At 41.1% G+C, this 12,028-nt stretch overlaps 1 protein-coding gene across 2 annotated transcripts; it reads left to right on the forward strand.

The window, feature by feature from the left end:
* Positions 1 to 422: 422 nt before the first annotated feature.
* LOC118371996 (ribosomal protein S6 kinase beta-1-like) lies at positions 423 to 11,969 on the forward strand. 2 transcript variants are annotated; one of them, XM_035757689.2, is made up of 15 exons: positions 423 to 734; positions 1,392 to 1,456; positions 1,543 to 1,586; positions 2,006 to 2,126; positions 2,235 to 2,303; positions 3,818 to 3,965; positions 4,818 to 4,875; positions 5,212 to 5,403; positions 6,989 to 7,079; positions 7,212 to 7,319; positions 7,478 to 7,540; positions 7,632 to 7,709; positions 7,832 to 7,939; positions 8,257 to 8,369; positions 8,573 to 11,969. In XM_035757689.2, the coding sequence occupies exons 3-15, from the start codon at positions 1,549 to 1,551 to the stop codon at positions 8,841 to 8,843; spliced, it is 1,458 nt and encodes a 485-aa protein (XP_035613582.1). In that variant the 5' UTR covers positions 423 to 734; positions 1,392 to 1,456; positions 1,543 to 1,548; the 3' UTR covers positions 8,844 to 11,969. The 2 variants fall into 2 exon arrangements, with proteins under 2 accessions (XP_035613582.1, XP_035613581.1); XM_035757688.2 differs by lacking the exon at positions 1,392 to 1,456 and having other exon boundaries at positions 429 to 734.
* Positions 11,970 to 12,028: the final 59 nt, after the last annotated feature.

A 12,028-nucleotide genomic window follows, 5' to 3' on the forward strand; every position in this document is an offset into this window, starting at 1 on the left:
ACAAAAGACACTAAGATCACAATTAACCAAGTGAGAATACACAAAAGCCTGTGAACGTTTTTTCATAGTGCAATCATACCTGTTGTGGCAAAAAAATATACCAGGCAGTCCATGGGCCAAATTTGTATATATTTATTAATTCCATTATTTTAGATTTGTGTGTAATGTTGTGAATTGTTGGATACTACTGCACTGTTGTTGCAACGAACACAATCATTGCTCTACACCCGCAATAACATCTGCTACATATGTGTATGTGACCAATAACATTTTATTAGATTTTGACTGACTACAATATCATCATCATAGTTCATTTCTGAGCCATATTACATAAACATCACTTTGAACTACTAAAAAGGATAACATACGATCAAATATGACACGTTTAAACGGGCGAAATAATTTAAGGGAAACGTATGGGGCATCATGGACATTGGGCTACTATTAAAGTTACTCAGCTACTATCTCATTTCAGCAGTGCGCGTGCTCAACACTGGGCTTTGTTTTTTAAATTGAGTGTGGCCGGTAGCTAGCGGTACTGCTACTCGCATGGGTTCTATTTACTGTAGCCGGTTATGTCGGTGAGGTGTATTTCCATGAGGCAGTGGAGAAGTTGATACTTTATTTCGGACTGAGTGAGAGAGAGGGACCAAGCAGACGCAATGGCGGGGGTATTCGACATTGATTTGGATCAGGCGGACGAAAATGTGTCTGATGATGAACTCGGGGATGGGGTAAGTAGCCAGCTACTGTACAATAATTAGCTAGCCACCCAGCAAAACATTACTAGCTAGCTAGTTTCCTTTAGCTTCCGACCTTGGCATGAACCAATTAGCTACTATCGTTAGCTACTAGTGAAGAAGGGAGGCGCAAACTAACTAGTCTGCAGTAAAGAATCTGATGTTAGTCAGAAGCTTAAGACTGTCTTTGTCAATAACTTAAACATATCAGCTGGTTAGCTCGTCGTGCGTGGCAAGTCCACAATAACCCACGCTTACATCCGCTAATATATAACTAGTTAACTTAGCGATTAACGTTCGTAAGTAAGTAAGAAAGACGGTAGCTAGCTAATTCATATTATAGTAACTAACTATTATTAGGTAGCTGAACCAAGGGCGGACTTAACGTTGGTGGCAAGCTAAACTAACCAGCTCTATAGGCCTAGCCATCTCATCTGTCTTTTCAATAAACGATCCATTCTTAGTTGGATTGTCAAAACATAGCTAACGTTAACGGATATAACGTTACGCATTGACAGATTACTATAGCTATGAAACCACTTGACCTCTGATGATCAGATTTCGGCATCGTTGGATGTGGACAAGTGAAAATAGTTGTTCTAGCTACTCTTTCGTGCATCTTTAATTTTAGAATCGTTTGCTTTTTTTCAGCAGTCTCACAAGACTGTGTGTGTGATGCAGTCAAAAAAGTCCCGTCTGAATAATCACTGGAACAGGTATATTTTTGAAGTTGTTTACTGATGGAGAAAGATCAATCCTGTTGTTAAATTGTTCTCTCTTTTTTTCTTCTTTTTTTTGCCAGACCCAAATGAGCGAATGCACGGAGCAATGCAGCGGTTACGAATTGTGGGTATTTACAACAGGTTCAGCCTGTATATTTTAGCACTAGCTAATGTGGCACACTCACCACAACATCTTTGACAACAGGGTGCTTCTTTGACATGCAATTCTGTGTTTTATTGTTTGGGCACAGGTGTCAATCTAATTGCCCTAAAGGGATTAATAATCGGTGTAATACATTTTTTGTTAACTACAGAAAGACCTTTGACCACTTTTATGATGTTGCATGCTTGATGAACAGATAAAGGACCATGAGTGATTTTAGTCGATAGATTGCTTGTGCAGGCAGGACTGTTTTCCCCTACTGCAGATTCCATCTTTAATCTAACCTTCTGGTTTTGTAATTTGGGTAGCTTCAACTGGCTGAAATTCATTTTTATGTCAAATTATGTTTCAATGGTTGTCTTTTTAAATGTATTTTAAAGTAACATGGACGACTGTGAAAAGTTTGAAATCTCTGAAGACAGCGTCAACAAAGGAACGGAGCAGATTCGTCCGGAATGCTTTGAGTTACTCCGGGTTTTAGGAAAAGGAGGCTATGGAAAGGTGAGCTATCCCTCTTCACCCTATGACTTGTTCAAGTATTCATTCACGTCTTCTCCTTAGAATAGAGAGCATAAATTCATGGTTTGACTTTCTCCCTATCACATTCAGGTTTTTCAAGTTCGTAAGGTGTCGGGTGCCACTTCGGGAAAGATTTTCGCCATGAAGGTCTTGAAGAAGGTGGGCTGTTTGGATTCTCATGCCGTTGAGATACTTATCTTCTGTTCTCTCGTTTGCCCCTAAGGAACTGCACACTTAAGGTCTGTGTTATTTATTATTTTAAGATTTATTCTCTTAAGGATTTCCATTGACATGACGATGAGCCCAGATTGGACACTGACCCAAGTTTTACAGTAGTGTACTGAATACACAGGTGAATTAATTTAGCCATGCAGTCAGAAAAGAGGCCGCCTAACCTAACCCATAACAAAAAAAACTAAAATGACTTCCCATTAAACCTCAGGTCTGTTTGTTCTCCAGTTTCTTTCCATCTGCTCTGCATCCTTTCTGAAATTGATGACTGCCCGTCTGGTTTGCATCTTGGCCCCAGAATCCACCAATTTTTCCCAGAAGCCTTAGAGGTTTTGGTAATAATGGTTCTGTTTATAGTTTTTTTATAAGCCAGTATTTACTGTTCCTACCATGCAGGAGCTAAGAGCTCTTCACCAGCCAACCAGCAGCTATCATCACTGCCAAATAAAACACCAGGGTCCCCTCTTTCCCTCACATCTTGGAAGCTCATATGGCTTTTACATACAGGATTTACCCCAGTGTTTTAACGAAAAGGCTCAGACTTCTCTGTTTCCATGAGCCATGGCTCTGGCGGATCTGCTCTCACTTGTGGTCAAAGTAAAGCCCCTGGTACTTTTCAGCTTGCATTTACATAACAATTGGCTAACTGAACTTTAACACCTTCTCACAAAGCAACTGTTTTGATTATGCATAGGTTGTTAATTCTGCTTTTCACAAGTCCTCAGTGTCAGCCCTAGCTATGGAAACACAATTTACCTAGTATAACATAAGGGTGTATATATGCTAGTGTAACACTGTTGAAAAGCAGCAGACTTGCCCCAGCACTGGTGTTTAGCATGGTGAACTTAACCGGCCATGTCAGAACCCAGCACTGTGTGCATGTTGTAAGTGGCTCTGTAGCACGGCAGGCAGCAGAGCCTCACGCTCATGACCGAATGCTCTGCTCTCATACTGTGGCTTCTGGCTCTGCCACTGGGCTCAGGCTTTATCCAACTGAAACAGATCTAGTATTGTTCGCGACAGCTGAAATAGTTTGAATGTTTTGGATTTCTTTGAGCAAAGGATTTGCACGTGTTCTGGACCTGAGGGCAACAATAACGGCATTAATGACATGGCTCAGAGCAGAGACGTTCCTTTACTTTCTTTCACTGGGCTGGGGAAAAGGGGAGCGCAGAGAAATAATCATCGAAACCAGATGGCAAATGAACATTTCCTTTAGGTTTTTGTTATGTTTTCAGACCGTCGCAAACCTGTTGTCCGTTACCTACCATAGTGTGTCCTGCTTGACAAAGAATGTACTCTATTTTTCTATAATTTTTCATTTGGAGTGAATAACTTGTTACCATACTCAACCCCTTTATTATCTACTGTAAATGTAAAGTGCTACCATTGTTATAATGCTGACAGTGCTTGACAATCCACGCCTTGTTTGATGCCTCCAGGCGATGATAGTGCGTAATGCTAAGGACACGGCACACACCAAGGCAGAGAGGAACATCCTGGAGGAGGTGAAGCACCCATTCATAGTGGACCTCATCTATGCCTTCCAGACAGGGGGCAAGCTGTACCTCATCCTGGAGTACCTTTCTGGTGAGCGGCTGGGGCACGGTGTGTGTGCACGCACACACCTTTTTATTTATTTATATGTATATGTATATACACACATACACACGCCCACACACACAAGCCCACACACACAAGCCCACACACACGCATGCAGCGTAGCCTAGTGGTTAGAGCGTTGGACTAGTAACCGGAAGGTTGTGAGTTCAAACCCCGAGCTGACAAGGTACAAATCTGTCGTTCTGCCCCTGAACAGGCAGTTAACCCACTGTTCCCAGGCCGTCATTGAAAATAAGAATATGTTCTTAACTGACTTGCCTGGTTAAATAAAGGTAAAATAAAAAAATTAAATGCATACATACACCCTTGCAACTACGCTTTCCAGACAGGTGGCAAGCTGTACTCTACCTCATTCTAGAGTACCACTCGGGTGAGTGGCTGGGGCACTGTGTGGGCGCACACACATCATACAGACACACAAACCACACAACACAGCGTAACATACACACTATGGCCTAAGTTAAAATAAAGCTGCAATATGTAACTTTTTGGGTGACCTGACCAAATTCACATAGAAATGTCAGTTATAGAGCTGTCATTTGCATCGAAAGCAAATCTAAGAAGCTGTAGATATGTTCTATGTGCACTATATCTATACTTCCTGTTCTTAAGTTTAGTTTTTTGTCTTTTCCTTTCAGTTTTGTACACCAGCTTCAAACAGCTGAAAATGGTTAGAACGGTTTAGATGGTACAATGATTTTCTACAATATACTTGCTTGTTTTTCACATTAACTGAAATTAAGCGAACTACTAGAATTTTAGCAACCATGAGCAATTTCTGCATAGTTCATATTTAAATGCTGTATTTGTGATTTGCAGGTGGGGAGCTGTTTATGCAATTGGAGAGAGAGGGGATCCTTGTGGAAGACAAAGCATGGTAAGTGATCTGTCATGCTGGAGATATCTATCTGTCTGAAATGTGTAGAATAGATATGAGTGTCTGGAACCTGTAGTCCTCACTCAAATGTTGTGTCAACAGATGTGAGATTTGATTACATAGCATAAGGTCAGTAGGGGTGTGTTTTGGATCTATTTTTAGAAGCAGACAATTGTTAGGATGTTGGAAGCACAACACTTAGGTTTAGAATGTAGAGGGCAATGAAAGGCGAATCTGAAAGGATACATTTTTCCAAAATGCTATTGATGCTTTACGGATAGATTTCTTTCGTCATACTTCCTGTAACTGTATAGATGTCTGTTTTCTGTTCTGCAGCTTCTATCTGGCAGAGATTTCAATGGCTCTGGGACACCTGCATCAGAAAGGCATCATCTACAGAGACCTGAAGCCAGAAAACATCATGCTAAGCAACAACGGTCACATCAAGCTCACAGACTTTGGACTGTGTAAAGAATCAATCCACGACGGCACGGTTACTCACACTTTCTGTGGCACCATAGAATACATGTAAGTCACGGTCCTAATCATTAAAACAATGAAAAGTTAATATCAGCCTCCTAGTCTGTTGTAAACTTCTTTATCCACTACTGTACATACTCTTGGTAGGAGAAATTAGTGAGTTTGGTTGCACATTGTATTAGAGGTCGACCGATTAATCGGAATGGCCGATTTAATTGGGGCCGATTTCGAGTTTTCATAACAATCGGTAATCTGCATTTTTGGACACTGATGGCTGATTTTACATTGCACTCAACGAGGAGACTGCGTGGCAGGCTGACTACCTGTTATGCGAGTGCAGCAAGGAGCCAAGGTAAGGTGCTAGCTAGCATTAAACTTATCTTATAAAAAAAACAATCAATCTTAACATAATCACTAGTTAACTACACATGGTTGATGTTATTACTAGTTTATCTAGCTTGTCCTGTGTTGCATATAATTGATGTGGTGCCTGTTAATTTATCATTAAATCACAGCCTACATCGCCAAATGGGTGATTCAACAAGCACATTTGTGAAAAAAGCACTGTCGTTGCACCAATGTGTACCTAACCATAAACCTCAACGCCTTTCTTAAAATCAATACACAAGTATATATTTTTAAACCTGTATATTTAGTTAAAAGAAATTCATGTTAGCAGGCAATATTAAACTAGGGAAATTGTGTCACTTCTCTTGCGTTCATTGCACGCAGTCAGGGTATATTCAACAGTTTGGGCCGCTTGGCTTGTTGCAAACTAATTTGTCAGAATTTTACATAATTATGACATACCATTGAAGGTTGTGCAATGTAACAGCAATATTTAGACTTATGGATGCCACCCGTTAGATAAAACACGTAACGGTTCTGTATTTCACTGAAAAAATAAACGTTTTGTTTTCGAAATGATAGTTTCCGTATTTGACCATATTAATGACCTACGGCTCGTATTTCTGTGTGTTATTATAATTAAGTCTATGATTTGATAGAGCAGTCTGACTGAGCGATGGTAGGCAGCAGCAGGCTCGTAAGCATTCATTCAAACAGCACTTTCCTGCTTTTGCCAGCAGCTCTTCTGTTTATGACTTCAAGCCTATCAACTCCTGAGATTAGGCTGGCAATACTAAAGTACACAATAGTCAAAGGTATATGAAATACAAATGGTATAGAGAGAAATGGTCCCATAATAACTACATCCTAAAACTTCTTACCTGGGAATATTGGAGACGCATGTTAAAAGGAACCACCAGCTTTCATATGTTCTGAGCAAGGAACTTAAACGTTAGCTTTTTACATGGCACATATTGCACTTTTACTTCTTCAACACTTCGTTTTTGCATTATTTAAACCAAATTGAACATGTTTCATTATTCATTTGAGACTAAATTGATTTTATTGATGTATTATATTAAGTTAAAATAAGTGTTCATTGTTCATTCAGTATTGTTGTAATTGTCATTATTATAAATAGAAATCGGCCAATTTTAATCGGTATCGGATTTTTTTTGGGGTCCTCCAATAATTGAAAAATCATAATCGGTCGACCTCTACATTGTATAGGGTTTGGTTGCACAATGGATAGGCCTACCCATTCCTCTCCCCTCTGTCACTCCAGGGCCCCAGAGATCCTGATGAGGAGTGGACACAACCGGGCTGTAGACTGGTGGAGCCTGGGAGCTCTCATGTATGACATGCTGACAGGAGCAGTGAGTACAACTCCTCCAAGAAATAGACATAATATAGCCTGCATACAAGACTACATCTTTTTACATTTGATATTTAACCTCGGGGACATTATAGCTATTGTTGTGGAACATACTTTTTTTGTTACTCAACAGCCACCATTCACTGGTGAAAACAGGAAGAAGACCATTGACAAAATCTTAAAGTGTAAATTGAACTTGCCACCTTACCTCACACAAGAAGCCAGGGACCTTCTCAAAAAGGTAAGCGTTTCACTGTGTTAGATGTTAAACTCTTCCAGTTTTAATAAATTAATTTTTGTCTGGCATTTCAGGTACACTCCATCTTCTGATTGTCAAATGTAACACAAGTCGGGTCAAATGAAAACAAAGGAGCAGACTAACATAACTCTCTGTTCCAGCTGCTAAAACGCAACGCCTCGTTACGGCTGGGGGCGGGCCCAGGAGACGCCTCAGAAATTCAGGTGATACAGTCAACATGGCACCTGTTGCAGGATTATTACAATGTTGGTGAAGAGGGACACCCTCTAATGTAGCTTTTTTTCTCGTCTCCAGTCCCACCCATTCTTCAGGCATATTAAATGGGACGAACTTCTCGCTCGCAAAGTGGAGCCTCCATTCAAGCCTGTTCTGGTGAGCCATCATTCCTTATTCATAGAATTTTCATTGTGAAGAAGAACACCTGTGCTTCCCAAGTCCTCCATGACCCACAGAGACTGGAGGTCAACAGGTTTCCTCCTTTCCTTCCAATGTAGCAATCAGCTGATGACGTGAGCCAGTTTGACTCCAAGTTCACCAGCCAGACTCCTGTTGACAGCCCTGATGACTCCACGCTCAGTGAAAGTGCCAATCAAGTCTTCCTGGTAGGCTGCTTACTGTGCTCCGTCCATTTGGTTTCGTGTTTGTGGGCATGTGTGTTTTACTGTGTGCATGGCTGCACGCACACGTCTAGGCATAAGCTAGAGTGTTTTTTTATTTATTTATTTTTTTACAAAAAAAGATTGTTCTTACGAGAAATGGGTAATGCATCTGTTTTTTATTTTTTACTGGAAACCGTTGACTGTCTGGCCACATTGCATGATGTAGTTTAATGAGTGTTATTGCTCATCTCCTCTGTTCTGTGTTGTAATGGACCTTGATGAGCCTGAAAATAATCTTCCCTGTGACCTCCTTCCCACAGGGCTTTACGTATGTAGCCCCTTCTGTGCTTGAAAACGTCAAGGAGAAATTTCCCTTTGAGCAAAAAGTCCGCTCACCAAGAAGGTTTCTGGGAAGCCCAAGAACACCAGTGAGGTAAGTGCTTTTTGTTTTGTCTCATGTTCCTTTAGGTTTGTGTAGAACTTACATTTTTACATGAAGTTGTCCTGCCCTGCAGTTGTTGAATCCAGTATCATTCTGGTACTCACTTCTACTGGGATTTATCCTCACTGTTAAAATATCACTATTCTAATGGTCTACTTTTCCCCTGTCGGTACTCAAATGTCCTGTTCCCTCAGCCCAGTGAAGTTTGCTGGGGGGGACTGCTGGCCCCGGGCCCCCACCCAAGCTAGAGTCTCATCCCTGCTGTCCCCTGGGGGCTCTGGGTCTGGAGACCAGCCCATGGAGGTTGGTGTGGAGCAGATGGATGTGAGCTCTAAAGCTACTGAGGTGTCTGCCCCCCTGCCCATCAAAAAGCCCTCTGGCAACACCACCACAGGCGGCCCCTTCAAGAATCAGGCCTACCCCCTGATGTCCAAACGTCCCGAGCACCTCCGGATGAATCTATGACGCTCAGCTCCATCTAGAACTCCTCTTTTCTAATTCCTCCTCCCCCCTTTTTTTCTTTTAAAAGCCTTAAAGAAATGACTGACGGAGCGCCGACCATCGGCACCAATCACCAGCTCCTCCAGATGCACCTTCCATCTCTGCCTCCCTCTCCTATCTTTCCCTTTTTGAGCAGCTTGGGAGCCACATGGGGCTCTATACCCTAGCAGATATAAACAAACTATAGCAGTCTCCTGTTAGGGAGACGAGGGAGAGAACTCCCTCCCGCCAATTAGAACTTTAGTCAGACAACGAAAGGTCTTGACTACTTCCTAATGCCCAGTAGGGTGTAGCTGCAGGAAGAGACGAGAGCAGTGCTGCTGCCTGATTCTTGTGTGCTCCACTGGGATAGCTTCTCATATGATATACTGGTGCTTTGTACTTTGGGTGAGTGGGGACAGACAGTGTTACTCATGCAGCAATGATTTTCCTCACCAGGAGTGAGACGTTATTGATTTCTGAAGCCGTGTAATAGACTTTAAGGCTGAAAGGGTGGAGAGGATTTCCCCCTTAAATGCCTCTGCTTCCTTTTTACAGGATACGGTATAGATGGAGAAAATTACAATGAACACAGAACACAATATTCTCTACAGTTCTCATGCTATAGTATATTAGGCTACATTGTTCCATTAAAAAAAAGATGGAATCCACAAAGCCTTTTTTTCTGCTTTGTCACATCCTGTCAGGATAAATCCTGTGTTCAGTAGGTAGAACCAGTATTGAAACTGAATTAAACAGGAAGGTGCAATCTGAACTCGTCCAATGAGAACAGATTTCCATGAGCCTTACTGAACATGACCCTAGTGTGGTGTCATTGATGGAAGAGGTGCAGCTAGAAGCAGACAGAAAAACACGGTGTATGCTATTTCAGCTGAATGCAACACCTCCACCATCTGTCTTCTGACTGGATCTCTCGGTAGAGACAACCTTTGTCTGTCTCTGCATGTAGTACATCGGATGTAAACTGACTCAAAATGCCTTTTCGAGTGTCACTTACTCAGATGACCCACATGAGTTCACGGTTAAGATGCATGCAGGTTTATTATAATATTATGGACCTATTCTTTTTGGGAATCCAGGAAATGTGTTATTGTCAGATATAAACCGAGGGCTCGTCTTTTGAATTGAAAGAAGGAAAGCACCAAGGCCAAATTCTCATCACTGCCTTTTGTGTTTAGCTTATCGCCAGGTTACGTTTGTCCAATGCACCTGCCTAGGTGCTTCACGGATTCTTCCCTCAGTCTTTTGAACCCTTGGTGATATCAGTAGGGCTGTACTGCTATGCTGGTTCCATTTGAACTAGTGATTGTTTGAAATGTGTGGTGACTTGAAGGTCTTGTATGTATGTGGTCTTTAACTGCACCTCTGGAGAAAAGCCATTTGATCCTCTTCCCCAAACATGAAACTTAGTCAAATGAATAATAATCCCAACTGTAAGGTTCCATCTAGCTGAAGGCAGTGTTCACACGACCAGGAGAATGGTCATACTTAACCAAATGTATCTGTTATTTGAAAAATTAAAATGTTAACATTTTACTTTTTTTAAATGTACTTTTAAAAACTCACTCAATAAGCAAACAGTTGTACTATTCTGTTCAATTTTGAACCAGGCAGTTTATTTGGGTTGTTCTCTAGAAGTGCTCCTGAGTGGCGCAGCCATCTCAGTGCTTGAGTGCTGCATCTCAGTGCTTGAGGCGTCACTACAGACACCCTGGTTCGAATCCAGGCTGTATCACAACCGGCCATGATTTGGAGTCCCACAGGGCGGCCCACAATTGGCTCAGCATCATCCGGGTTTGGCTGGTGTAGGCCGTCATTGTAAATAACAATTTGTTCTTACCTGACTTGCCTAGTTAAAGGTTAACATTTTTTTTTTTTAAATGTTGGGACCTACTCCATGACTGAGTGGCGTGTCCCCCTCTACAAACCTACATCCTGTTCAAAACAATTGGATGGGTCAAAAAAAAAATCTGGGTGAATGTGTATCCTGACAGAGGATTTCCTATTCCAAGACTGCTGAGGTTTATTAAAATAGACATTATTATCATCATCTCCCCCCTCATGTGTGCTTGTCAATGAAGGAATGGGCCAAGTGCTTTATTTACATTTACATTTAAGTCATTTAGCAGACGCTCTTATCCAGAGCGACTTACAAATTGGTGCATACACCTTATGACATCCAGTGGAACAGCCACTTTACAATAGTGCATCTAAATATTTTTAGGGGGGGGGGGTGAGAAGGATTACTTCAGGTTCCATTGGAGAGGATGTCTGGTCTGCTTCAGAGCAACTTCCATATTGACCATGGCTTAGCTTTGAATACATTTTTAACGATCAACAACTTCTATGGTGAAAATTTTCCCCCCCTTACTGCATCAGTTCCACTATGCAAAACATGTATTTATTGCATAGTCAATTGTGTTTTTGGCACGCATGGATTCCTTTTATTTATTTGTAGATATGTGCATATGGTTATCATATGAATATCTCTCTTGAGAAACCTCAAATGCAGCAGTTAATTCTTTATTCCAAACTACAATGTCCTAAATGTTTTAGTATATTTATTGTACTACAATAGAATTATATTGTGCTATGGACATGTTCAGAAAGTAACTTTTTGATAACTTTTACCTGGTTCTTTTAATTCTGAACTTTGAACTTTAAGATGCCTGTCGAGTGTTGGAAATATGGGCTCTGTGTGTGTGTGTGTGTGAGAGATTTTAAAATAATTGAAACTCTGTATATATTTGCAGATGTGTATGGAATTCTAGTGAGACAGGAAGATAATTGGACCATGTGTTTCTTTCTAGTAGTGTAGTCTCTGAATGATGCTCCTCTAACCTGTTAAATACTAAAATGATCATAATGATCTGAGTGGGATTCATCTCAAGTGGTTTGTAGCTTGAGGGCCTTTGAAAAGTATACAAATGGGAACATACTTTGACTAATCAACTCATTAGAAGACTGCTGCAAACATTTAATCTGAGTCAATATTTCATCCCTGTATTTATTCCATGACCTGGGATGTTGATTTGTAATATCATGTAAGTGGATGGATGAGAACAAAATAAAAGGTGTTGCTGATTTGAAGCCTGTGAGAGTGATTATAGTGCAACCTGGAATGATTACGCAAAGTTACTGGTCAACTC

This window comes from Oncorhynchus keta, chromosome 12, assembly GCF_023373465.1.
Source record: "Oncorhynchus keta strain PuntledgeMale-10-30-2019 chromosome 12, Oket_V2, whole genome shotgun sequence".
Taxonomy (NCBI): Eukaryota; Metazoa; Chordata; class Actinopteri; order Salmoniformes; family Salmonidae; genus Oncorhynchus; species Oncorhynchus keta.

What these genes read in the sequence shown, in the direction of transcription:
- LOC118371996 (XM_035757688.2), top strand. Translation starts at nt 663, where the DNA reads ATGGCGGGGGTATTCGACATTGATTTGGATCAGGCGGACGAAAATGTG. An exon ending in ATGACATGCTGACAGGAGCA is followed by an intron (nt 7,080 to 7,211) that starts GTGAGTACAACT and finishes GTTACTCAACAG; the next exon opens with CCACCATTCACTGGTGAAAA. An exon ending in GTGCCAATCAAGTCTTCCTG is followed by an intron (nt 7,940 to 8,256) that starts GTAGGCTGCTTA and finishes TCCTTCCCACAG; the next exon opens with GGCTTTACGTATGTAGCCCC.